Here is a 27,959-nt window from a genome sequence, read left to right on the forward strand (position 1 = left end):
TTATTGCCTCAATTTATTAAGCTGGTTCTAAATTTATCCAATTTTTATAAATTGAAATCCACATGTAAAGTGTGGCGAATGAAGAGACAGACGCAGCTTGATGCAAGCAAATGTCAATTTATTGTACACAATCACGAGTTTATATACACTTTCAGAAGTTGCACGTTTTAAACAGATTGGTTCTTGAAGCTAAGCCTTGCATACTAGGCAATCCCCGATTGGTGGTTAACTACCATCAATTAACAGCAAGGTGTTACCTTTCCTTGGCGCCATCCCTCCCCCACTCCCCTGTGCTCTGTATCATGTTAATTGTTGTCTAGACAAGCTCGAGCACATTCCCCTCAGCTAACTGATTGCCACGCATCGTCCTAGTTTCCAGCCCGCTCCTGCATTAAAGGTTTTAAACACAAGGCGGCCTTAAGTAAAAAACCAGAAACTGAGGTTGCTAAGTGCCAATGTGGTAGCTGAGATATATGAGTAGTTAAACTACCTAGTTTAGTAGACATGCCACCAGCATTGAAGTAGGAAAGTCAGTCACCGTTCTCTCTATTAAATGGCTACCTTTGGGTGAACTTAAATACTTCAGCCAAAGATGTTTTCATCTTTTGTCTAAAGCAAACTAGGAAAAATAAGTATCAGTGCTTGAACCAAGTCCTGAATTTCTTCCTGCATAGGCTTTGGAGAACTCTATCTAGGCCAGCCATGCAGGGTTTTATCCTCAATTTCCTAAAAATCTACTTAAATGCCTCTGGGACAAGAAGAATAACTTAGACCACCTCAGTCTACCAATAAAAAAAACCCACCTGATTTCTGCGACTTTAGTTTTCAGTACTCTACTAATTGGGAAGTAACATGCCTGCTCACAGCATGCCCTGGATTGCAGGGACACAGAGCTCTGCACAAGACTGCAGCTAACTGGGACAGGTTTGCTGTATTGCCACTTTCCAGAGATGGAACCACCACCAGTGTGTTCTTTGGCTGCTGCTCTACTCTCTAGCTGCTGGTGCCTCAGTGCCAGCTGCACTCTCTCATCCCTTGCTGTTACCACATGATAGTTCTTATGGCTGTGCCCATACCATGCAAATACGCTGCCGTGCCAGGTACCCTGAACTATTTCCTTTAGAGTTTTGGATTCCAGGAACTTCTCTGTAAAGGGCCAGTTGCTTCAAACTGAAGCAGTTGTGTTAGAGCCACAATTTAAAAACTGGTTTAATATGTAAAAAAATAAAGTAACAAAAATAAGTACAAAGTGCTATTATTTATCAATCTCACCCCCCATCCTGAGGCGATGTCAATGAAGTAAAATTTGCTAGGGCTACAGTTTTTTCAGAGGCTTTCTTTTCAGTAGATAAAAATCTTCTGAAAGTGGCATATGCATTTTTAAAACATTCAAAAGAACGCTCAGAGAAATTAAAAGAACCATAATTACATTTATAGGCATACAGAGATTTGGCTTTGCTTGCACATGTTTTGATGTTTTTGCAGCTGAATCATATTGAAGAGTTGATAAAAAAAAAAAGGCCCAGCAAACACAGAATTCTTTCTTCAGCTTTGTTTGACTTCTGAAGAAACTACACAGACTTGTGCAATATCATCATACTCGTATGTTCTCTTCAAAAATGTGTCTGTAAGTCTTAAGCCAGAGACACTCTAGAAAGGGAAAATATTTAGGAGATGTTAATAGAAATAATTACTAAGTTTATAAACCAGCTATTTTATAACAGAATTATGCTATAAAGACTTACTTGTAGTCCCTGCACTAAAGACAACAATGTAAGTGCAAGATGGAGGGATGAACTTGGGTGCAGCTTTCCAAGTTGCCTTCCTGAAACTCCACACCAGTGGATGGAATTAGTATTGCACATTTCTAAAACCAGATCCATAGTTCTTTCACTGCTAGAGGAAATTGAAAAACAAGAATAAACCTGTGGACTTTTTTTAAGCACTCAAAGACTGCAGACATATAAAAGCTTGATTACCGTATTATTCAGGTTATTACTGATCAACCATTTATAAATTACAAGGCAGCAAGCAAAATTTACTATGATGTGCAGCAATGCAGTTGCATATAGCTTTGTCCAACACAAGCATCCTATCACGGGCTTAGCAGTACTGCATAGCTTAAATATCACTCACGTTTTGGATGGAGTACAAGATTCTAATGAGAAGTATCTGCAGACCAGATGCATGCTTTAGTCCCTGGCTAGCTTTAACTTCTATTTAGAATTACTTTATTTAAATGTCACTCTTGCAACCCTTTTATAAAGGGCTACTGTAGATCCTAGTGTAAACACAAATCAAGTCAAAACATTGATAAAACACATACAAAAGACTATGGAGACAATGTTTAGCAGGCATTCTAGCAGTGGTGCAGAACCAGCAGTAAAATCAGACTGAATACAAATATAATTTATTCTGATAAAGTCACTTGTAGTTAAAAAATCCTATATAGGCACTCATTTTGCTATTAGATTAACTAAGAAGAACTAAGATGATTTGCGATTTAAGTATGGGGTGCAATCTTAAATGATACTGCTGCCAGTTCCACGGAATTCTACTACAGACTTACGGCAATCTCCTAGTTCAAATAGTATTAAAAAAAACCCAACCACAACCTTCCATCATGATCTGTTTTCTTTGGGTTTTTGAAAATCACTGTAATCCAAAAGATGCGTTTCAAGTAGTTTCATGTTGCTACAACTCATAATAAAGACCAGCCTTGAGCTGTTTCTGGAGAAAGTATTGAAAAGCGAAACAAAGACAGCCACAACTTACCTATTCAGGAAACCCACAAGAATAACATGACATCATTACCTGCAGTTTGTTATTTTACATGTAATGTTGAAAGGTTCTTCCAAATTTACAGTGTCTGGTATTGTCTCCAAAGAAAGCCTTACATCGCCATAACCAGGAGCCTGAGAAGGTACAAGAATGTGTATTCTCAGATGCTGGACAGTAAAGTTTTCACTACTTACATCTTCATTTTCTGCAACAAGCTTAGAGTAAGACGACTCTGAAGAAAGAAGTCTGACTTTTCATGCTTTTGATTTGTATCCAAATCACAGCACTTCTCCACCCACTACCAATGACCACCTTCTTGACAGGTTTAACAATTCATTAGACGTGGATGATCTTTATTATTAGGTTTTTCAGATAGTTCACATCCTTAAAGCTTGAATATCCCCACAGAATTCCTGAGAAGATGAACTTTAATTCTAAGATCTGTTAGGCAGGTAACAGATACACTATGGACAACATAAGTTGGTGGGGGTTTTTAAATTTTTTTCATGAAAAAAAGTTCATAATTGTCCTGGATAAACCCAACACTATTCCACATCCTATGAATTAAAGAGATTGCTCATTCTCTTTGCCATTTCAATCCTCCAAGCCTCTGCCAAAAAAAATAATTGCCACAAATTAGAAAGGCACATGGTTTGAACACTTGCCAGCTATCCAATTCTGTCAAGAGCCAAACACATTTCATATGGTCTATTAATATGACAAACCTATGACAAATACCCTGGTTACTACTAACCAGGGTTGATACAAGATGGTAACCTGCAGATAAACAGCTTTAGATTTTAAATCCCCCACAAATGACAAATCATAAGGGAAAAAAAAGAAGCGAAAAGATCGCCTGGCCTGACAAGGCTTACTTGTGACACACATTCCAATACTGCTGATAAAAGGATGCTGTAGTTACATTTACAGCTTCATTAAAAATATATTCCCAAAGAGGTCCAGAAAGCCAGTGACCAACAGGCTGGGAAGAGGTTTTAGTCATACATGGTTCGTTACAGACTAAAGAAAGATGACACTGTAGAAAGCAAATTAAATAGGACATCAGAGTGAGCAAAAATGTCAAACTGATGGCGACTTCTGAGCAATCAAGCAACATCAGTTTGGAACCCTTCAAGAAAAAGTAGTAATTATCCCGCACTGGAAAAAGGCACACGTTTTCATCTGGATTAGGTAAGAGGAAGGAACCTACTGGATAAATTATAACTACTTCCCTAAACAACAGGTAGTCTGCCATAACATTAGACTCTTCTTTTTAATAGAGATACATTAAGGAAAAAAAAAACCCCACAACCCCAAACAAGAAAAGCAGTGTTTTATAGAATAAACTTGGCCACAATTGATCAAATCAAGACAGGATCAGAGCAGATGAGAAGGCCCAAACCAGTCCATACCTGTTGGCCTTAATGATACACCTACAAGAACTGATGGCTAGAGGTAAAGGCCTTACGGTAACACCAAAAGAAGGAGCATAGTTTTCATCCAAAAATGAGACAATTGCTCAGAGTATGGAATCAACTTGCTTGTGCTACTCAAGAGCAGCGTTCTTTAAACGGACTGGTTCTAGTCTAGTCCTGGATTGCATGCCCATGAGCAGGTGGAGCACCCTTGGCATACTGTGGACATGCATCTGTCTGGTTTAATGTTACCCAGATGCAGGAGCGGGCTGGAAACTAGGACCATGGGTGGCAATCAGTTAGCTGAGGGGAATGTGCTCGAGCTTGTCTAGACAACAATTAACATGATACAGAGCACAGGGGAGTGGGGGAGGGATGGCGCCAAGGAAAGGTAACACCTTGCTGTTAATTGATGGTAGTTAACCACCAATCGGGGATTGCCTAGTATGCAAGGCTTAGCTTCAAGAACCAATCTGTTTAAAACGTGCAACTTCTGAAAGTGTATATAAACTCGTGATTGTGTACAATAAATTGACATTTGCTTGCATCAAGCTGCGTCCCGTCTATTCATTCGCCGCACCTAGAAAAAATGTAGTTGTGAATTCCAAGACCACTCCACAAAAAAAGCCCCAAAATTATGGTAAGTGGGGGAGATCCACGATACTTGTTTCAAAAGTGCACTCCTAATGTGAGCCGAAACAATGGGGGGTGGGGGCGGGTTGGGGAGGGACACAGCACAGGTAAAATTCTGAGCCTGTGGGGAAAAGGGTGGTTATAGGGCTAGTAAATGGATTAGGAGGAAGGTGAAAGCAGCCTAGAAATGAAATAATCTGACAGCACTTAAAAGATGAGGGGAAGATGAGAGCAAGTTGCACTGCATTTCAAAGGGGAACAAACCCCCAAACCTGTTTGCTGCTTTTGATATGGAGGAATAATGCGAAATGGGGATAATGGACACGGATTGTGATTGTATGTGTCTGCTTAAGGAATGTGGGTATGGTGACTAGTCATGGGTGCGGTGACAACTACAGTTTTGAGGAGACGCCTGCCCCTCTTCCTCTAACAAAGGGGAGACGGAGAGACGCCTGCCCTTCTTTCTCTAACAAAGGGGAGACGCCTGCCCTTCTTCCTCTAACAAAGGGGCTATTTAAAAGAGAATAAGAAAAGATGAGAGACATTCAAATGCTATCTAGAGGGAGGGAGTGCTAAGTCTCCTTGCTGGAAAAGATTGGGTGGTCACAATCACCTGAAGAAGATCGGGTGGTCACAAGAACATGAATCACCTACAAACCTGCAGGACCACCACATTCCAGGAAACAGACTGATAAGCTGTTTAACATACGAAGCAGGGTTTAGGTAACGAATATGTATAGGCGTTAATTGAATATTCATTTGTTCATTGTATAAATGTGAGATGGTTCGTCACTTCGGGCATGCACGCTTGTGGAGGAGCGATCCCCCGTGCATGTGCGCACAATAAACATACCTACTTTATAACTTTCGAGTTATAGAGTCTAATTCCGCACGTCACTTTTCCAAAGACATCTGTCTTTGATCACAAAATAACTCATGTTTCTCTGTTAATCACTAGCACAAAACAATGATGGATGACTGAAATTCTGGAGTGTGGTGTTTATCACCACTGTGTTTCAAATGCAATTCTCAAAGGCTCAACAACAAGGGATGCAGAGTGACAGAATAATCATTTATGGAGGCAGAAAAAGATAGCTGTTTTTAAAGAGATATTTTAGGAAAGTCAGTTGAAAATGAGAAAGTTTATTAGTTAAAAAGCAAGCTAAAACTTTCAAAGTAACAGGAGTAACTATGTTTAGAAAAAAGGGCAATTTCTGATTTGATGGGGTTATACAGATACTTAACACCTCAATTAAAAACAAAGAGAAGTTTTAGTGACTTAGCTGTGAATCTCCAGGATCCAAGTTTCCTTGCCTAGTTCCACATCATCGTGATTTCCCTACAGGATTGCTCTAATTTACTAGGGGATGGGGGCAGGGGGAGAGACAGAAACCCAATTAAGAAGCTTTGTAAACTCAGGTTAAGATTCACTTGTTAAAAGCTTTTTTTTTTTTTCCTTCTCTCCCATATTACAGCACCCTCAATTCAAAAGATGCAAGCCAAGTTTAGGCATTAGACTGGCTGTGCAGCTGACTTAAGCAAGCCAGTAATTACAACTTAAAATTCATGAAGAACTTTTAAATCAACTGGAATAGAATATATTCCATCAGAACTGTGGACATAAAAGATAAATAGTATTACCCTGTACATAGCATGTTATTCAAAGCTAAAATGTCTGTATGAATTAGGGAGCAGACTTCTGTCTCAACAGCTGGCATGAGTTCTTTTGTCAGTACATTCCAGTTTGTTGCCGAATGCCATCCAAGAAGTTAATTTTATTTTAACCAGCATATTTTGCTACATAGGTTACTTGATTCTGGCAATTCAACGGCACAACCTATTAAGTTATGTTGTTCAGTGCCGTGAAAAAAGAACGGCATGTTATGTGCCAGAAAACAATCCTCAAGAAAACAAAAAATGTTGCCATTCACATGACCAAAAGGAACAAGAATGCTTTTGTTCAGTGACAGTCCCTCAGAATAAAGGCTTGTGTCATGTCGTCGCCCTCTCCCCTTCACTGGCCAAAGTTACTTAGTAACTTTTCAAATACATATAGAAATATTAATTCAGAATGAGGTCCAGAGAGTTAAGCAGCTTGTGCTTTTCCTTCAAGTCATGATGAACTGGTCACTGAGTTGCCTCAAAAATTGATACTAAGTTAAATTGATGCTTAAGTTAAACTTACCATCCGTTGGAGCTGGCTAGTTTGCAGCCTTCCTCGTTCACCCAAGTTAGTCTTCCAAACAATGTCTAGTTTACCAATCACTGTTACACCTTTTATTACTCCAGCTTTCTCTGCAAATTCTTGCTTTGGTTTTAGGCAGTATAAGTATTGGCGTGTATCCATAGGTTGTAAATAGGTCCTTGAGCCAAAAGTAGACTCACTAAAAGAAAAAATACACGTTAGGTCTAAATTTTAACAGTTATTTTTAAGAAGACTTCAGAATCCCACCTTTTTTCCCCATCCCTCACCAGTCTTCACCACATGTATTTTATTCATAGAAAAACAAGTAGAATTTTTTTGTGTTTTCGCAACAGAAAACGATTCTGGAATTTATGTAGCATCAAGAACCAAGGGGAGAAAACCTAAAATGATTCATCCAAGCCAGAAGGAACTGAAATGGTAATCCACTTTCCCATACTTTAATTTATTATCTGGCATCTTAAGTGTTCCTAGTCATTTTACTTCTGCTATTTCGTTTCCTCCCAGTAAATCTCACTGTCACAAGCCTAAGATTCCCATTCAAGGCAAGAACCATTACAGCAGATGTATACACTCTGTAGGAACATATGCTGCACTACACCGTTGGGTGAACCCTTAGACATGCAAGGAGAAGACAGGACTTTCACTTCAGCCCCCACTGCAGAAGCACCCAAACATCACCTGCTCCAAAAACCCAAGCAACTGCAAAGCTCAAACAGTTCGATGACAGTTGGTGTTTTAGTAATTAACAAAACATGTAATTTATTTCAGCATGACACACTTTTATATTCTAAGACCCTGTAAGGGCATTCCACTGTATCACCTTGATTGCTGCCTTGCTAGATGTTGATTAGAATAACTGAAGGCAGTTACCAGTCTACTAGAAGGAAGCAAGGACAATTCAGATGAGTCCTGTAAGGCTGAATACGTATAGACAGGTAAGTCAGAACCAGACGTGAGGTAAGTTTTATATAGGAGATGCTGAAGAAGTAGCATGCTATCATGTTACCCTGTCATCCATGTTGCAAATTATTTGAGGATTAAGCTGGGGATTTCTCTACCAGCTAGAATTACAAAGTTTTAAGAACAGTTTCTATAAAAAGAAAACTGTATCAGCTTTTCCAGCTGAACACATAATAGGAATTTGATCTTATTAATCAAAGAAGTACAAGCCTTCCATTACAGCCAACTCACTAACTGTAATCCTTATATCTCATGAAATTTTATGAGTTTCAAAGTCAAGTATCCTGAATCTGAACATACCTTTCCCCAGCTGTGTCAACTGTGTTCAGTTCTGCAACATTGTACATCATAGATGGCTCTAAAGAAACCTTCTCCATGAACATGGGAGAGGTAGTGATATTCTGAATCTGAGCTTCCAGAAACACTTCATCTGTCTGGAAAAAAAAAAAAACCAAACCAAAATTGCAACTTCATGAGAACATGATTAGTGTTATTAAGAAAGTAGACAGTCCTATTGTTAAAAGTCACATGTGTTTAGTTCATGCCTGCAAATCAAATTAATTAATGCAAGAAAAAAATCTGAATCCCAGTAACAACAGGAGCAAAAGTGTTAGTCAACAGGTATCTTGCCAAACAATGGATGTGGGATAATTTCACTGTTCTAGCTATTGCTTATTTGTAATGCATTAGATCATCACTTCAAGACTTCCATTAACTCAATAGCAACTCAAGTTTTAATCCAAATTATAAAAAAGAAGAAAAAAGAATAAAAGGTAAGGAATTGCAGCGCACAACGACATGCCATGCCAGATTACTAGTGCATCAAGCTGTATATAAAAATTAAAATAAGTGTGTGTGTTTGTTTAACTGAAGTGAAATAGTTCAGGTACATGCTCTGAGATTTTATTATTACGAAACACTGATGTACTGGCTAAAGAGCAAAAACCAGCCTCCTCTCTCACTCAGCTGCATCATGCCAACGGTTTCCAATATTATATGCATCCAACAATTTAATTGGTACTCTACCTTCAAAACATTGTTAAGACCTATCTGTTAAATGAAGCTAATGCCTTAAGATGGTATATAATCACGAATTCTAGGACAGGAATGAAAGCTACAGAAAGTTAAAGCTGAAAAAACTTAAAACTAGAGGTGTTCTGGCCTCACTGCTTCTGTGGAATTGCAGACTAGTGAAGTAAATTTTCAGCTCTAAAACCTCGGGACAGAATAATTACAGAAGGCTCAGTCTACTAGAGATACAAGCCCCTGGCAAAGTGAAAAACAAAACCAAGGAATTGCCAATTAGGAAAGAAAAAAAAAGGGTGGTGAGGGGGTACTAAATCTGCATTTACAAGCAAGTTAGTGATTCAGTCAGTTGGACTAGATGATCATTGTAGGTCTCATACAACTGAAATAGTCTATTCTATAAATTCAGTATGAAACAGTTTAGGTATTTTGTTATGATAAATGAAAAGTATTTTTATGAGGAAGGTGGAAGGAAGCTTACAATTCCTTTTTAATCAGTGTAAATGACTTCATTATACAAACAGAGTCTTGCTTTTAAATTACAAAATTAAAGTGGGACAAAATAGTCAAAGTATTTTAATCTCAAAAGGCATTTTGTGTTAGGAAAGATAACAGAATGGTACTGGAACTATTTGTTATGGCTTGTAAGCATGCTGAATACAAATCAGATGGCAGCATGTAACTAGTAATGAAAACTATGCAAGCTCCATGGGTTACAGGCAGACCTCACACTTGCAAAAGGAGCTGGAAATAACTCCAACTAAAACATGGCTCTCAGTAATTATTACTACTACAGCCTGACTGTTGCTTAAATTGATACTGTTTATATCCCATAAATCCATTGCTCAAAGTGTCCATTCACCCAAATTTTAGTTGTTTTCAGTGCAGCAACCATAGGCAGAAGTTTAGAAAAAGCCAATTTGAAAGGGAAAAGAAAAAACAAGCAGCATAATGAAAAAGCAAGTCAGTTTTGTGTTATTCCTAAATTGGTTTAATATTACATGGTTTAGAAAAAAAATAAATCCTTAAGTACTTCAGAAGAATGCAGTTTATTTTAATGTAAGGCACACCTTAAAGTGAAATCAGACTGCAGAAGTATTGGACTAACTCATCAACTGTTACATGCATTTAGAAGTTTGAAAGTGCAGTTCCGGCTAGCAAAAGGAAGGAAGAACATCCAGCTGCTGCTCTCTCCTCAAACCCACTGTCTCCACAAACCAGACATGAAAAGTTCTGTCACAGCTTACAAGCAGTACTGTAGTAAAACCTGCATTTCTATGGGTCAAAAAGCAGGAAACTTTTAGTAGGGATTAACTTTTGTTTTCAAATAATGAATCTCATCAAATTTTGGTGAAGTATTTTCTAGGATGACCCCACAAGCAAGAGTCTATACTAATCAACTTTTAGTTTCAACAATGGGTATTAAAGAAAGAGCTAACCATTTAAATGATTAGCTGTACATAAAAAGATAAGAAAACATCAGTTCATGATATGCAGAACAAACATTGCTTTTCCATTATGTTTTTAAAAGAATGTCAACAACAAGCACAGAGACAGATAGGCAATTAAAAAAGCATACATATTTATAAAAAAATAAATAAAAATTACCACAGAACTGAGGTCACTCTAATGGGAAAATAAAAAAAGAACACATTAGAGAAATTAGGGTTAAATGTTAAAGAAAAAGGAGGCTAACTTTCAAACAAAATGCAATTCTGCATTTTTTTTGCACCATCTAAACAAGATAGCATTAGTAAGACAGAAATATAAATAAAAATGGATGCAAACAAAGATGACAACTACATTTCTAGTAAGTTATAGCTAGTATGGTTACATGGTTTACTAGCTTTGCTTCAGAACCAATCCAAAGTAGAGTCTAAAGGCACACAAGTCACAGATAAAATGTGGTAGAACAAACTGATCCAATTAAACAAAAAAAGAAAAAAAAAGGGGGTGGGTGGGTTAGTTTTTGAGCAAGTTTAAAGTTTGTCCTGAATTTCAATCCATGCAATGGGTTGAATATGTAATGGAAAAACAGTCCTTGTCATTTTACCAATAACTTGAAAAACCTACACACATGAGACCTCAAAATAAAAATAATGTGGTAATGTGTTCAAGTAAAGCTACAATACTGCAGCTTATAACAAAATTTGGCGTAACATAATCAGGAAAAACTTTTTTCCATATCCATCATTCCAAAAACCCAACTGTAATAGCAAAATTTGTCTCCTTAAGTGTCTGCATATTTGTCTCCCTATGTATGTTTGCAGAAACAGAACCTTTTACAGAGCCTTCTCCAAGGCACAAGGTCAGTGAGAGACTTTCTATAGCCCAGGGCAGGTAATTCAATCTCAGGATCGCAGCAGGTTAGGGTGACAGGGCATGTGTTTTATGCACTAATTTCATTAATCAACTTGATTTAGATGGTACTGCAATATGAGCAACAAGCAAGAAAATTAAGGTTCAGCATCATTCCTTGTCTTAGAAAAAATGACATTATGGATTATTTCTAGTAGAAAATAATTTTAGTGACAGACTATGAACAGAGAGCATCACATCTGTAACATTAATGGTAACAGTTTAACTGGTTAGTCAACATTTAAAGACCTTTAGTTAACTAATACCTGACACATACCAACTTTCCCCCACCCTCTGCACCTAAGGATAACAGTCTTTAACATTCAGGATAAAGGTCTTGATGCTTTGACAGCAATGAAGTATCACATCAACATCTAACCAAGGACTTATTTCTAGGGTTTTTTGATTTTATTTGACTTCCGTGGTCACAACACATCAGCAATTTATATACTTTCAGAAATGAAATATGAATGGTACTGTATCAGTTTGCTAGGCAAACAAAAATTGCTTAGTTAATATAATCCGAAATCTTAAAAAAAAATTTTTTCTATCCATCATACGGATACTGTGGTAATGAGAGTTGCATGTTTCTGAACAGGAAGAACAAAAAGATTTCAAGTAACCTTTTAAAACCTTTGGGGGTGGGAGGGGAAACCCAAACCCAAAAATATCCACCACAAAAACCAGCTCAGATACCAAAGCTTCTCATAGATCTTTATTGTGAGGAGGAACTGGAATGGAGTTTGAGTCCCTTATCAGGGCCAGTCAGTAAAACAATTTCATAAGAAAAGAGTATTTTGACGTATGTTCAAAGTTTGATCAGAATTTATGTTAAGGAGGTTTTATTTCCATTCATTACGTAATGTTTCAGCACAAGAAATTCACACGTGAAATACAGATAAACAGCACCATTTAATTCATCTGTCCTTTCCTCTACCACATATTTTCTATCTAAAACAATAATATAATCTACGCACAAAGTGGAGGTTTATTTTGTTCCCAGAGGAATTACCTAGTTTTGTGTGATTGGTTTTGTTCTTAAATCACAGCAGGAGACATTTCCAGACACTGCCATTTATGGATAACACCAGTTCTATAAGGCACTCGACCACTGGTATGTGCTTACATTCCAACTTACTTGGTTACTTGGTTATCTTACACCTGGTGAACCTAAAGATTGAAACCTGTGGCCTAAATGTACGTACCAAGATGCTGTTAGGCTTTTTTTTTTCCTCTATACTATGGTATTTAATTCACTTATGACCTGTGCCTTGATTTATCCAATCTCTAAGTAATTACACACTATGTATTAAACGTGTGAATTTACATGCTCTTTGTTCACAGCAGAAAGAAAATCCTCACGGCAAGTTTCCTGCACAGCTCTGAACAAGGCAGGTCTTTGCACCAGGAACCCTCATTTGTAGAACAGAAATTCTTATCTGTTAATTCTCCCTTCTGTTTTCTCTATTGATACTGTCAGGAAGGGAAAGAACTATACCTTTTACAACTCTATAGCCATGATCTTGCATGATGAACCCCAGGTGTGACTATGATGGAGATAATTGGAATAATAGATCTGGAGACTCTGCTTTTCTACATGCAAATTCATAGCACACATCTGATTAGTTAAGAACAAACAGGAGAGCAAAATATTTTCTTATCAGCTTAAGCATGTTATTTTTCAAAATGCCAAAATTCCATATATTTCCTTTCCATTCACTGACACTTCAGTCTTTTTTCTCCCATCTACTATTCACTGCAACATAAAACACCTACAAATTCACTGTATCTTTCAAGCTATTTCAATCAAACTGTTTAAGAACATTAATGAAGGAATCAAATAACTAGCAGTGTTATAGCTGACCGTATTTCAGGGGTTATAGAAAAAGTTTAATACTCACAATGAAAGCTCTCAAAGTACTCTGCAAGTATCAGTCTGAACTTTCTACAAACAGTATAGAATACCATGCCCACAAAATCAGCTACTTGTTCACCACGACAAAGCAGGTAAGTGATCATGATGGAAACACATTTCCCGACTATGTAATGAGCTATTGTGGAAGTTTATGCACCCTACAACAGACCTATATAATATATATATCCACAGGGAATGTCTAAAAATAAAAAGAATGCTGTATGTAATTTGTAAGTGTTTGCACTATCTGTGTCACCTTCAGTTAAAATTCTTCCCATAAATAGCCAAAGACAGATGACTAAGGATGTCCAAACACAAGGCATAAGGTCATTTAGTTTTGAAGCACTGTGTATAACTGCCACAAACCTAAACTATAAATTATTGAAAAGAAGGGCCATATTTACATTACATAAATGAAAATTTAAATTTTTGAAATTTACATTTCCCCAATCTAGTGAATTATCTGCTTTATGAACAATTAATCACCTTTACAGCAAGTAAAGCACCTTTATCAGCCTCAATAGAAACACAATAACAAAATATTTGAGTTCATGGGAAAGCAGAAAATATGCAAAATTTTTAGTCAATTACATTAAGGTCCTGAACATGTCTCCCTTAGCTACCATCTCTTTCCCCCTTCATCAAAAATGCATCTATTTTTAAACTAAATGATACAAAGCAACCACCTAATTTCTTCCCTTTAGAACTGATCATATTTTGCAGAAGTATGTATTTAAGAAGCTCTTTGAATTTAATCTAACCACCTAATGTGAAGTAATAAACCCAGCACACCAAACCAAAGCCATACAGTTCTCACTTACCTCAGCATTGTAGAATTTGGTTTTCACATCTAGTGGTTTAAGAACCTGAAAGAAATGGGAAAGAAACAAACTGACAATTGGTTTCTCAGACAATTTCAGCATTAAACTGTTCGTAAGTGCTAGGATCTTTACTAAAGTTATTTTCTTTTTGATCTTACATAGAACAGGTGCATAATGGAATACATGATACAATCAGTTCAGCTAAAACCTCACAATTCACAGTATGTACTTGTTGCTTCTTACTTGCACACTTGACTGCTTTACTTCTAAGCCGTTTTCTCAGATTGAAAACAAATGCTTGTCCACCTAAGTACTGGCCTCTTATGAAACTGGGCAAATCCAGTACACTAAGTAGATCTATGTCTTTAACATAACATCCTGAAGTGGTCTGCGCTTGCTTCAAGCCAGAACCCTATAATATTTACAAGTCCTTCAGTGTTCTGCAGAAGTTGCTGAGGGCTCAATTTAATTTATTTTTAGAGAAGAACTATTTGTGTGATTAGTTTAAGCAACAAACCATTACTAGGCTTCATTTCCTTCTTGCAAATGCAACTGTTACAAGATATAAAAAAGCCAGTAAATCATTTTAATTGCATGAGATCAAATCAGCAAGAGAAAACAATTTGATGACATAAAAGATGATAATAAAGTATTGGCTCTTAAGTGCTTGAATTGTGCATAAAGCCACTACACTTAACACATTCAAATATGAAATGGATATACATGATGTAACTGAAAGAAGTAATCTATTATACTCATAAGGAAATTGAATTAAATTATCTTGCTGAATACAGATTTCCCTTTCCACAAGCAAACTCCTCTTTTGTTTACACATAAGTATACTGCAACCTGAAAGACCCCTGAAGTTCCACATTGTGAATAAAGTTTTTAGCCCTGAAGAATTCAAGATTAAAAAGTACTCTTTACAGAGATTTCTGCATTATAAGAGGCATAATCTTAACTCTCCAGTCAGAAAAAAGCCAGTCATTTAGGCTTTTGCTGGTTAAGGGTTTTTTTCCACCAAATATTTTCCTTCAGAGAGCTTCTTAATAATTCCCCTAAATGCTGATTTCTCTCTTTTTCTGATAAACAAAATGAATTTCCATTCATTCTAGTAAATTCCAAGTGGCCAAAAAAAAAAAAAAAATTACTGTGAGATTCAAACCTCCCCACACCCCCCAAACCAAACAACCACCAAACCCCAGAAAGAATCATTCCTTCTCCATATAAACATAATGGTGTTAATTACTCAGAGAAAACCTTGGAAGACGCACTATGTATCGGTATGGAGCTATACACAGTGCTTGAAAAGGAAGCTGTAACTTTGTTTTGTTCAGCTTAGTTAACAACTGTAACCCCTGTTCAACTTAGAAGATCCTAGAAATCCTAGAAAATACAACTGAAAAAGTGAGAATCTGTCAGAGAAAATGCTTTGGGGTTATGGGGGGGGGGGGGTTTATTATTATTATAAAATAGCTGGTGGCACCTCAACACTAGCAACCACAATTCCCATTGTAAACATTGTTCAGTTTTCTGTAACATTTTTTTGTTTATTCTCAGTTTTATAGCTGCTGTCTCCGTGTCAAATTTGAAAAATAACAACCAAAATCGCTCAGTGAGTGTTTTTCTCATAGTACATCAGAGGGGATTTATAGAATGGTGTTAAAGTGCATATATACTTTTTGAGAAGCTTTTATGCTTCCTTCTTTCAAGGAAGAGCTTCAAATTCGACAGATAGCTGGCCTTAGCTATTGTGACATTAAAGATGCCTGTTGGATTCAGTTTAAAAAACAGAGAAATTACAATATGCATGTAGAACCTTGAAAAAATGTGCACAAATAAGTTTCTATATCAAATCTAAAGAAGACATCAACACGTTGAACAAGGCTCTGGCAAGAACAAGGGTAGGGAAGGGAGAGAAAAGGAGAACTGGAGGCCTGCAGATGCGTATGTTATCAGAGAAAGCCTAGAAGGAACAGAGGGACAGGATACAGAATTCCTGGGGGGCAAAGAATGGAAAAACGGAAACAGTTTCACAAGGACAGCAAGACAAAACACACAAAAATGAAAAGCAGCTTCAATGAAGATGAAGAAACACCGTAGAGTTTGGGTTCAGAGGACAGTGTAACACACAGATCGGTATGGAATGATTTTCCTTAGGATTGTCTGGAAACACCTTTCACTAATCAATACCTGCCATTGCAAGGCATAAAAGTACTAAAGCACTCAGGCGTTCTTTGTAGTGCATGGTAACTTAGCCTTCTACAGGCTGAAATGACTTTATGAAGTATCTATATAGAGTACTAGAAGAGAGCAAAATGAAATCATCTACAACTCACAAAAGATAAGGTCTCAATTATATAATGCTCCTGTATTGCCAAACACTGTTGAGATCATCTGAAAATGTATTTAGTAAAGCACACCACCTGATCCTCCATTCTACAGGAAACAGATCAATTACCCAAGTCTCAGCATAGTTCTCTAAAAAATAAACAACCATTAAATGCACAGCCAAAATAGACTCCTGCCAGAATCACTCCACAGCTAACAGTAATTTCCTGTTTTCCTCAGGTACTCCAACCTCAAGTCTTGAAATTTGTGCAGTGGAACAAAAGGTTTCAACTCTCCCAGTGACTTTTGTGAATACTAGTCAGATATAACACATTAGATTTATTTGCTCAGTTTCTTTTAAAAAGCAAACCATTAAGTTCCAACTTAAAAAAGGTTACATACATAATCTAAACTCAAAGATGTGTCAAAGTCAGAATGAACAATACTTGTTCTGCTTAAAAATAATCATAACGCTGGCTGCTATAAAAAGGATTAAAGTAGATTTTTCTTTCTCAATGAATAAAAATTCTAAGATGCAGTATATATTTTTTCTGAAATCTTTAACTGCATAGGAATTAGAAACCATCAGTTCATGTGAAGTTTGAATGAAAGGGTTTATATGTTCAGTTTTAAAAGTCAGATTTTTAGTATGTAAAAGTGCTTTTGAAGTATTAAGTTTTAAAATGGGTTTTCCACATTGACCCACTCATTACAAGTAGAATACCTCATGCAATACCTGAAATTTGAAGAACTTCCTGAAGTACATCTTCTCTCCTGTCTGCGTAGTGTAACTTACTGCACAAACCAGGCTGAAAGAAACAATTATTATTTTTTTTAATATTAATTTCTTTACATTTTGTGACTATACCAAAGCAGGAACAGAATAGCATGCACATGCTGCAGTTTTAATTAAGCTCATTTAATCATAGAAAAATGTAAAACCTTACATGTGTGTCCCTATCTCCTTCACTTCGTGATGGATCACATCATCAATGCAACAGTCAGGTTTAAGTTCTGCCACCGCAGCACTAGAAGCTGAAAGGTTCAAGCGCTGAGAACTTGTCTGAAGATCAGCCTGGCAACAAAAAAACAGATACAAAGCATTGCTTAGAACTGCAGGTGCTTAAAGCAATCTAAAGAAAAATAACTTGTTATGAAGTACTACATTTCACTGAGCATTTTTGTACCGTATATTTTATATATATATATATAAATAAAATATTTATTAAGATGATGAGATACTTGTCAAAGCTAAAGACAAGTTCTAAAATACATATAAATGGTCCAATCCTTTACCATGCAGCTTATAAACTCAAAGAATGGTTTGGGTTGGAAGGGACCTTAAAGATCATCTAGTTCCAGCCCCCCTGCCATGGGCAGGGACACCTTCCACTAGCCCAGGTTGCTCCAAGCCCCATCCAGCCTGGCCTTGAGCACTGCCAGGGACGGGGCACCCACAGCAGCTCTGGGCAGCCTGTTCCCATCTCACCACTCTACTTGCTTTTTACATTGAGTTCCATAGCAACTTCTGAATTTTCTGTTCTCAATGTATTATTTGTTCAGCAGAAAATGCAAACCAAGTAAAGAACACATTTGAAATATAAAGCAAAATACTTACAATACAAAATAAAATAAAATAAAAAAAACCACACCCACCCCAAAAGTAAAAAAAAAAACCCAACAGGCATGCTTTATAGATACTTGATTTGATGACCTCATTAGAAGTGCAATTTAGCAAATATAGCTCCTATTCTTTAGCTGTGGAAGTTTTGCTACACCAACTCTCCAGAGAAGCTTTATAACATGTTTTTTTTTATACAATCCTAGTTTTTTATTTTAATTTGTAATATGTCTGTCAATGTCTGTTTTCATGTCTTATTGTTTCCAATTTCCAGGTATATTTTCTGGATTGGAAAAAGTGACACATATTTTGTGAAGTCTATATATTAGCATTAAACATACAAGATACTGTCAGAAAACATACTCAGCATTTTTAATAGATCTTTTAATAGATTAAAAGATTTAAATTATTTAAATAATAATTTTTAAATATTAACATTTTAATAAGTTGATTTATTTTCCACATACCTTCACCAGTATGTCCTTGACAACTTGATTACTATCATTATGTACACTAATGTAACTAGAAAATGTCTCTCCCAGAAATATATTTCTGTTACAAAAATAAAATAAAACAAAATATGTTTAGTAACAGTTATTTAAAAAAAATACAGAACATTTCACTGAAACACCTTTAAGTTCTAATTAAAAAATATATATACACACACGTTTGCCAGATCAAAGCCTAAAAGTACGCTGGCATTTTCACACCCATACTTCTAAATGTAATCCTTCTAAGAAACTTCTAAGAAACTAAAATTACTGTAATAAACTCTGTTAGTCTAAGATGTGGTTTATAGTAGTGTATTACATTAGAAATTCACCTACGGCTGCAAATTTCTTTCAGCCTCCAATCCTTGTTACATTCAGAGTCAGGCTACAGACAAGGAACATCAGGTAGCACACATTTATATATTATGTCACATCATAAATCAACACACAGATTATTTTTAAAATAATTGAACATCTCATTGCATAACAATGATGTTAAAAACCAAAGAAAAGTAATGAACACATCACTATTAAATGCATCCTAAACCTTGCATGTTACAGTGAGAGTAATTCATTCTTACCCAAAATTTTGAGGCAAAGTCAGCATTTCTCCTAGCATCAAAGTTTCTGCTCCCTTTACAGTAGAAGGATCATCTTTCATGAGTTGATAAAATATATTACCTGTAGAAATATCAAATTGCTAATATCTAAATATTTGCTATGTCCAAAGCTTTGTCTATGTTTAAGTTATGACACTTCATCACTTATTCAGATGGAATTTATTTTAGACATGTGTTTTACAACCAACTTGTTTAGGAATGAAATATGTATCTATAGGCTTGCCTATAAATATTAGTTATTTCCAGGCACGTACGTCCAATAAGTCATTCAGTATGCATAGCGAAGGGCACAATCCCAAAGGCATTATTCAAACTAAAACTTTAAGAGAAATTCTGCCTAAGTACAGTACATAACAGAACTAATTAGCTCCACTTACTATCTTCCCCTGCTTGCTTTGTATTTCCACACAATGCTCTCTTCTTAAATCTTTCACAGAATCGCAGACTGGCTGGGGTTGGAAGGGACCTCTGGAGATCATCTAGTGCAACCCCCTGCTAAAGCAGGCTCACCTACAGCAGGTTATACAGTCGCATCCAGGCAGGTTTTGAATCTCCAGAGAAGGAGACTCCACAGCCTCTCTGGGCAGCCTGTTCCAGTGCTCGGCCATCCTCAAGGTAAGGACGTTCTACCTCATATTCAGGTGGAACTTCCTGTGTTGCAGTTTGTGCCCGTTGCCTCTTGTCCTGTCACTGGGCACCACTGAAAAAAGCCTGGCCCCAGCCTCTTGACACTCGCCCTTAAGATATTTGTAGACATTGATAAGATCCCCTCCCAGTCTCCTCTTCTCCAGGAGAAGCAGGCCCAGGTCCCTCAGCCTTTCCTCAGATGGGAGATGCTCCATCCCCCTCACCATCTCTGTAGCCCTCTGCTAGACCCTCTCCAGTAGTTGTTCCCTGTCCCTCTTGAACTGGGGCCCCCAGCAATGGACACAGCACTCCAGGTGCTGCCTCACCAGGGCAGAGCAGAGGGGGAGGATCACCTCCCTCGATCTGCTGGCCACGCTCCTCCTGATCCCCCCAGGATCCCACTGGCCGCCTTGGCCACAGGGCACACTGCTGGCTCATGGGCACCTTGCTGTGCTCCAGCACTCCCAGGCCCTTCTCCGCAGAGCTGCCTTCCAGCAGGTCAGCCCCAGCCTGTGCTGGTGCGTGGGGTTGTCCCTGCCCAGGTGCAGGACCCTACACTTGCCTCTGCTGAACTCCATCAGGTTCCTCCCCACCCAACTCTCCAGCCTGTCCAGGTCTCGCTGAATGGCAGCGCAGCCTGCTGGGGTATCAGCCCCTGCTCCCAGCTCTGTATCATCAGCAAACCTGCCGAGCAGACACTCGGTCCCTTCATCCAGCTCACTGATGAGTAAGCTGACCAGGACTGGACCTAGTACCGACCCTTGGGGGAACACCACAAGCCACAGACCTCCAGCCAGACTCTGCGCCACTACCACAACCCTCTGAGCCCTGTCATTCAGCCTCTTACTATACTGGACTTTTAGATTGCAACTATTACTGGGGGAAGAGCAAGGGATTTCCAGTTTACGACTGTACGCCAAGCATAACACAATTCAGAAGTAGCAATTCTTCCAAAACAATTTTCCATGGAACATGCATGTATTGGTTCCAATTACCAGGGCATTTTCTCCAGATAAAGAAGACAGTAACACCAAACTTTCTAGTTACACATTTCTCTCACAGCTGCCTTCCATCTTATGCATTAATTGCTCAGACTTTGAGGTCATGTGTTTGCAGTATCACGACCCAGCTTTCAAAGCTGTAGGTCAAGAATTGTAGCATGCCCCTTGGTATTTTCCTATAGCCATTCCCAAACAAAATAAATGGCTGTTTCAGATTACCGTCTATGGGAGGTTGTAAGACTCCTCTGACATCTAAGTCTCAAATGCTCACATTGCTTAAACTGGTAATACATACATAATAATCAGTAAGTAGAAAAGATATACCTGGCAAATCTCTTTCTTCACAAGTCACTGGAATATTAGTAAATAAAGTAGGTTTGGTTAGCCTCATCACTGCAAAAAAAAAAAAATCAGAAAATAAACCACAGGTCAATGATACAAGTACTTTTTATTTTTAAAAAATAATTGTTTTGTCTTCATGTCCTTCCAACAAGAAATCCCACAACCACCAAGTTTTAGCCTGAAAAAGGGTAACACCGTTTTGGTACACTTGGCCTTTTTTAATATGAAAAAAATTCCCTGCTACCCTGAGACCCAAGAGCACTGGTGATGCCATTGTTCCTTCTTGCTTCATTCCTCCAGTGCACTAACATCTACTGCTTTCCATCTTACATGCTTAAGGTCTTATATCTGGTACAGCATTCAGTACTTTGTGGACTTCAGAAATGTACCAGGTTCATTTTTTGTGGACTCTTTCAGGCTAAGCACTTACTCTGTGATTCTGGTTACTCTAGAATTGGACATGATGACTAGTACAGAGTCTTTCAAACACCAGGCTATAAGGAATTGCATTTACACTCTGATCTCCCAACGTACACGCAAGACAGTTATGAGTCTAAAAGCCTGCATTTATACAACTGCTTTTTCTTTTGAGTCACAAACTTTCAACTCCAACCAGTAAAACCATCACAAAAACACTAAAAAGTTTTATTGGTACTGACAAAATCAAACTCACTCATATCTTGCTATTAAAAAAACCCTCTACTTCAGGAAAGTGGTATTTTCAAAAGCTCTTTTAATTCAAAATACTCAGAATTACATTTTTATTACAGATTCCAGATGTTGCTTCTTCAAAGAATTCTTCCATATTCATATAAACCAATGACCCTAATCTTGCATACAGCTTATAAAAGCACTCACATGAAAAGAAGTTGAGCATTTGTAACCTTAGGTGTTGACCAGAATATGTAACAATTGAGTGTTTCCCCAAAACTTAATAAATATAAAACCATGTAATTTCTGAAAATTAAAACTAAAGAATAAAATGAAAGGATTTCTCTTGACTGCAACAAGTTAATCAACATCCCTGCACCAACACATGTATTGTGCTTTTATCTTCATTATATTTTTGTGCATATGTCCAGTCAGCATTCATTATTTCTAGTGGTGTAAAACCTACTATTATTTTGATCTACATTTGGGTGTAGTGGGCTATACTGGTTCACAAGAACTTACATTGCCATACAATCAGATCTGGGCAAGTTAGCATTGACACAAATCTCAGTTTTCATGTAAAAAAGGTATTACGTTCTCTTCGTTACGCTGAAAAGTTGAAAAACATGACCTCTGAAGGCTTAGAACCATGAGGCAAATAAAAAGCCCCAAAACACACAAAACAGTAAATGGAGAACCAGATTCAACACTGAAAACGAAAAAGATAAAATACTGAACTATACATGCATACAAATTAATCATCTCTCAAGCAGTTAAAAATGAAGTCTGGATTTCAGCTTGTACACTGGTGCTACCAAGACTAATAATTCTGTAGAGAAAAGTGTAGTGTTCACTTTTTATTACGTGACAGTTACCCAGCTGAGATGATACAAGCCAACAGAAAGCAGCAGCAAGCTGACAGCTACCACTGAACCATGACACCAATCTCTGGTTCTGTTTAGTAAAATGTTTGTTTAGCTCTTGGTGGTATGTTAAACAAATGGTAGTTACCTAACTTTATTCATATTTACAGTAAGCCCGTATAAACTAGTACTTGCTGACTGTTTCTAAAGGTACAGTTACAAACCAAGTTTAGTCACATTTAAGACAATAAAAAAACCCCAGCTAAATACGTTTTGACTTCATTCTGTGATGTAAGTAAACTAACATGTTTAGATTACATAGTTAAAAGGACTACTAAATCAGTATTAGAAAATACTGTATTTCTGCAGGACAACTCATATCTTTTTCTAAGATCCTAGACACAAAACACAACATTAAATAAAACAAATCATGTGTTCAACTCTATTGTATCTTTAAAAATGCTGTTGCACAAACAAATTCTGTTACTGTTAGTGTTAAGCTCCGAAAAGTAATTTTGGTGAAATAACTTCGCTATATAAACTTCAAAATACTATTGACCCTCAGTTACTCTAGACAGTATTTTTACATTCATTTTGCTATGTGGTAATATTAAATGTCACAAACACCCCAAACGTCAATATAAGACCCCCTTAGCATTTAGTCAAAGTTTAGAAATATACGTCAATGATCCAGACTGAGCAATATCCTTAATTTTAAGACTGCAAAAAGCTATGTAATGCTTACAGTCATTATTTCAGCACAAGAGTGTCAACAAAAGAAAAATGTAAGTAAAAGTCCAAGAGGATTTTATTTAGTTTTTACACTGAGGGATCTCTGTTATGCTTATGTGCAATTTTATTTGATCAGCACTAATGACAATCTAGCAATCTACAAATAAAATTCATTTATTTTCGCTCTTTTCCAGATGCCAGACCTTGACCTCCAGCTACAGCAAAATTATCTGGATTAATTTATTTTCCCCCTTTTCCAGATGCCAGACCTTGACCTCCAGCTACAGCAATATTATCTGGAGTTAGCAGGGGTACCCAAGGGAAATATACACCCTTGTAGCATACATACCAATCTCAGCTTAACTGCTCTACTGACCCTCCAAACATTGAATTGAGCAGGGACAGAAGGACAGCACGAGCTTGAAACACTTCATTCTTTCAGGTGATGAAGTCATGCTGAACTCAGCCTTTTATCACCATAAAACACACTGAAATCCTCAGAGACTTTTACCTTCCATAATGACAACAACAGAAGTTTACAGATAGAAGTCAGATTCTTTCATTTCCTGACTGGTAGCTGGAAGTCACCATTTGTTCCCCAGTATAACTAAGAGACAAAAGACCAGAAACGTTGGGGGTGGTGGTGGTGGAATATCTTATTACTAAAGTCATAAAACAGCAAATGCTAAGTTGTTCATTATTTTTCAGCACACTATTTCCACTGAAACTTCCATTAGTCTTTCTGGAAAAATATGGACAATGTTTCTAAGACAGTGTATACATGTCACAGAAATTAAGTTTCTATTTCATGCGAGGACTATGCCTTCATTAAAAACCACCCACACGTGACTGTCAGTATATAATCAGATCTTGAAGGTCTCTGTGTCTAAAATAATTAGAGATCCTTATAGCGATCATAACAACTCACTTTAAAAATTTTTCCTTCTCCTGATTTCAAAGAAGCACAACAAGGATATACTTTCCTTGATAAAGTATAAATTTTATTATCTGACACAGCTTGCTATAATAGTCAATTTTATTTTTCTCCTTTAGAACACTGAGGTAGAGAGAAGCTACAAAACAGTACTAAGTCAAACAGAAACTTACTAATCTTAACGGAACCATCCATAAGTCCCCTTACAAAACAAAGTTAAATTTATTATTACAGTTATAAAACTGTAGCAAAGTAATATTATTTTGCTGCTTGCTAATTCATCAGTTGTTCTAGAGTTTGTATATTCTAAGCTGGTTCAACACTTCAGACAGCAATTTTATTATGAAGCTCTACCTTACAATTATAAACTAAATATAACTCCAAATTTATTTACAAGCAAGTTCATTTTATCAGTAAGGCTCAGCTTATTCCTAAGAATATTTCTAACATATTCACAGTATAATATATCACAGAAAATCCAGATCTGTCCCACAGATCTTTGGATAGTAGCATTGCAAGATGGCAATTCATTCTGCTTGATGAGTCTATTCAATTTTATCCAGATTTCCTCCAAATTCTGATTATTACAATTAGACTGTTCAATTATCCACTTTGCTCTATAAAATGCATGCAGTTTTAGCCTTTCCAAATTAGTCTGCAGTTCTTGAGATAAAGGAAGAATCTCTTCCTTAAGCTTAGGACTAGGGAGAGAGACACTCCAAGATCTTTTCAATTTTTGTTTTCCATTAGCTGGTAGTTCTCCTTGATTCTCCAAGTTAACCGATGTGCGAACAGTTTGCTCTTTGACTAAAGCCTGCCCGTGTTTCATGCTAGATTGAAACTCAAGGAGGTATTTTGTGCAGTCATAATCAGAAGATTCTGTAACATATTCTGAAGGTGTAGAAAGTTGTTTCAATTCTTCTGCTTCCTCACAAGACACAACAGGTGGTCGCTTTTTCGGTTTGAGGGGAAGTCTGTTTAAATTATTTGGAAACCAGGGTGTAAATCTTGGTAACTGACGAATGGGAAACTCCTTCACTGCTGCTTCTGCCAGTTTCTGCAGTTTTACTAGATCTCTCTGATGTGGTCGATAATGCAAGACCATGTCCATGTTTGTACAGTAGGAATCAGCCATTCTTAAGAAAAGGAACAGTCTCTTGATTAGGATTCTCAACTCTAGACTGAAATTTGAAAGGATTTCCTTGCCCCATGCTGCAAAGATCAGTGGAAAACAGGACCTAAAGTAGAAGTATTATAAAATATGATACTACCATATTAAAAAAAAAAACAACACACCAAAACCAAACAAAAACCACACTGCTAGGATATTTCACAGAAAAGCAACACGTAGTAAAAATAAGCAAGACCATTCTACTTTATCCAGGCTGAATATTAGTGACTGTATTCCATCATTACTTGTGTAACTTCAGTATACTGAACATTATCCATATGCGCAGTTTATGCAACACTGTCCCTCCCAAAAGCATGCTTTTACTGTCAGCACCTCATACTTGCCATCCATGTGTCATTATTCTTGCTATATTGTTGTGATGCAAACTAGAAGAGATACTAGTACTGCTGCCCATTTTCTCAATAAAAAAGAAAAAAAAAAAAACATGTCTGGTGAAGTGTTTTCCTCCCGCACCTCATTTCAAGCCAGGGCACAGAAAACACATGTGTTACAAAAATCCCATCAGAAATAGTAGTGACTGATACAACAGGTTTTAGTCACAGGTTAAAAGGGAAGTGCTACAGGCAAGTTAAAGTTGTCTGCTTCCATTTCATACCATAACTACACATTTAGTTTCATTCTCATAGCTTTCAAGTAATGCATGCAGCCATCCTATTAGTCCTTAAGTTAAGGACCCAATAATTGCTTAATTTATTCAATTTTTAGAATAACTAAAAAACACATTAACTCCTTAAAAACTTTAAACTTTCATATGTCATTGCTTTCTCTCACACAAAGATTAGATTAAATGCAGGGGGTGGGGAGCACTATAAACATTACTATGAAATATAACATGCACTCTCTTGCTCTTCTGGTGTCCTGTCCCATCCCACCTCCCTCTCAACAAGACTGCAATCATTTCAGGTTCCCTGCCAGAGATAAGCAATATACAATGATATTAAAATTACTAAAAATCTAGGATTGTTTAATCATTACACTGTCAACATTTTGTTTAAAATAGTCACAATGCAAAAAAACCCTGATACCTTTCTCACTTCTTTTGCAAAATCTGCAGCCTGGACACTGCACCAAATTCAATACAAGTTTCTTACAAAAGCAAAACGATCTACCATAAAACTCTTTGCTTTGAATTAACTTCTATCAAAATGCATTTGCATTGTCAGCTGATGATGCTTCCTGTTCTCAGGTTTTTGGCTTTGTGTGTGTGTGTACATATATGAAAAAGGGCTTGCTGCTCTTTGAATTACAGTTAACAGATTTTACTGTGATGTGCAGACACCATTAAAAAGGCCTTCCAGGAGTGTTGCAAAACTAGTAAACAGGCAGAAGACGGGCTCTGAAATTATTTGCACACCTACACTACTCCATCCCCCTGAGCAGCCTTGCCCACTTGGAATGCTTGCAGAATTGAGATTTTAACCAATTGTTACTGCTACCTAATTAGCAGCATTTAATTTATAAGCAAGAACAATTAGGAAAAAAAAAAAAAGCAGTAAATATTATGTCTGTCGACTGGCATAATATGAAAGCAGGTTCAGACTTTTCAGTGTTCCAGTTGCTGACTTACTGGTACGCAATTGCCAGCAGAAATGATCAAATTCTTCACAGGGCTCTCTGGATTTCTGTGTTAGCTTTGCAAGGTGCGCCAGACACGCACGTCTGTATTCTCACTGATCACAGTCCCTGAATCCAGGACGTAATCCCAACAGCTGTGCATTAAACGTGAGGTTAAAGGAGCAAAAAACATTAAAAGGTGGAAAAAACAAACAAAGGCGACAGCAGGGAACCGGAAAGGCGATTTTAGATTTTCTCCTAACTGCTGAAGAACTTGTGCAAAATGCGAACACACGGCAGATCGGCGGCACCACCAAGCATGGCGCACACGCGCCTGCGGGGCCCCTGCCACTTAGAACAGCCCATCCCCCACCCCCAGCCTCCCCTCACCCGCGGGCAGCCCCGGCCCCACCGCTCCCTACTCCACCGCCTTCTAAGCCGGCGGGCAGGCGCGGCCCTACCGACGGAACCGAGGCGGCGTTCCACGGCCGCGGCGCCCGGCCCGGTCGCAGCGCTGCGCCTCGCCTCACGGGGCCGGCCCCAGGGCAGGCGGGCCGCCGGGCCCGGCGGACGGGCGAAGCGCTGCTGCCACGGCACGGGAGGGCGGGTAGGCACCGGCGGGTCGCGCTATCGATACCTTTCAAGGCCAATAAGTGCTCCTGCTTGGGCTGGTTAACGTCCATGGCGGCAGCGCTCGCCGCTGCGGAAGGGCCGCCGCACCGAACCGCCGCCGACAGCGGAGGACGCTGGGTCAGAAGAGGCGGGGCGAGCGGGCGCGATAAATAGGCCGCCCCCGGGAGCGGCCGCCCCTGGACGCGGCGCGGCACGGCACGGCACGCGACACTGCAGCCCCCAGGGCGCGCCGCCTCCCGCCTGGGCGGGCGG

General features: G+C 38.0%; 2 protein-coding genes across 5 annotated transcripts; both read right to left on the reverse strand.

Annotated features, from left to right (window-relative positions):
* Positions 1-101: 101 nt before the first annotated feature.
* On the reverse strand, positions 102-27,840 carry TRAPPC13 (trafficking protein particle complex subunit 13). 4 transcript variants are annotated; one of them, XM_055790689.1, is made up of 13 exons: positions 27,712-27,840; positions 21,131-21,199; positions 19,140-19,239; positions 18,535-18,619; positions 17,394-17,521; positions 17,183-17,255; positions 14,116-14,160; positions 10,630-10,647; positions 8,296-8,429; positions 7,015-7,213; positions 2,815-2,915; positions 1,746-1,893; positions 102-1,650 (listed from the first exon to the last, which is right to left on the reverse strand). In XM_055790689.1, the coding sequence occupies exons 1-13, from the start codon at positions 27,755-27,757 to the stop codon at positions 1,546-1,548; spliced, it is 1,251 nt and encodes a 416-aa protein (XP_055646664.1). In that variant the 5' UTR covers positions 27,758-27,840; the 3' UTR covers positions 102-1,545. The 4 variants fall into 4 exon arrangements, with proteins under 4 accessions (XP_055646664.1, XP_055646663.1, XP_055646666.1 ...); XM_055790688.1 differs by having other exon boundaries at positions 1,746-1,896; XM_055790691.1 differs by lacking the exon at positions 10,630-10,647.
* Positions 21,862-27,838, reverse strand: SHLD3 (shieldin complex subunit 3). The gene is made up of 2 exons (XM_055790694.1): positions 27,712-27,838; positions 21,862-25,566 (listed from the first exon to the last, which is right to left on the reverse strand). The coding sequence occupies exon 2, from the start codon at positions 25,461-25,463 to the stop codon at positions 24,690-24,692; it is 774 nt and encodes a 257-aa protein (XP_055646669.1). The 5' UTR covers positions 25,464-25,566; positions 27,712-27,838; the 3' UTR covers positions 21,862-24,689.
* Positions 27,841-27,959: the final 119 nt, after the last annotated feature.

This window comes from Falco peregrinus, chromosome Z (assembly GCF_023634155.1).
Source record: "Falco peregrinus isolate bFalPer1 chromosome Z, bFalPer1.pri, whole genome shotgun sequence".
NCBI classification, from domain to species: Eukaryota; Metazoa; Chordata; class Aves; order Falconiformes; family Falconidae; genus Falco; species Falco peregrinus.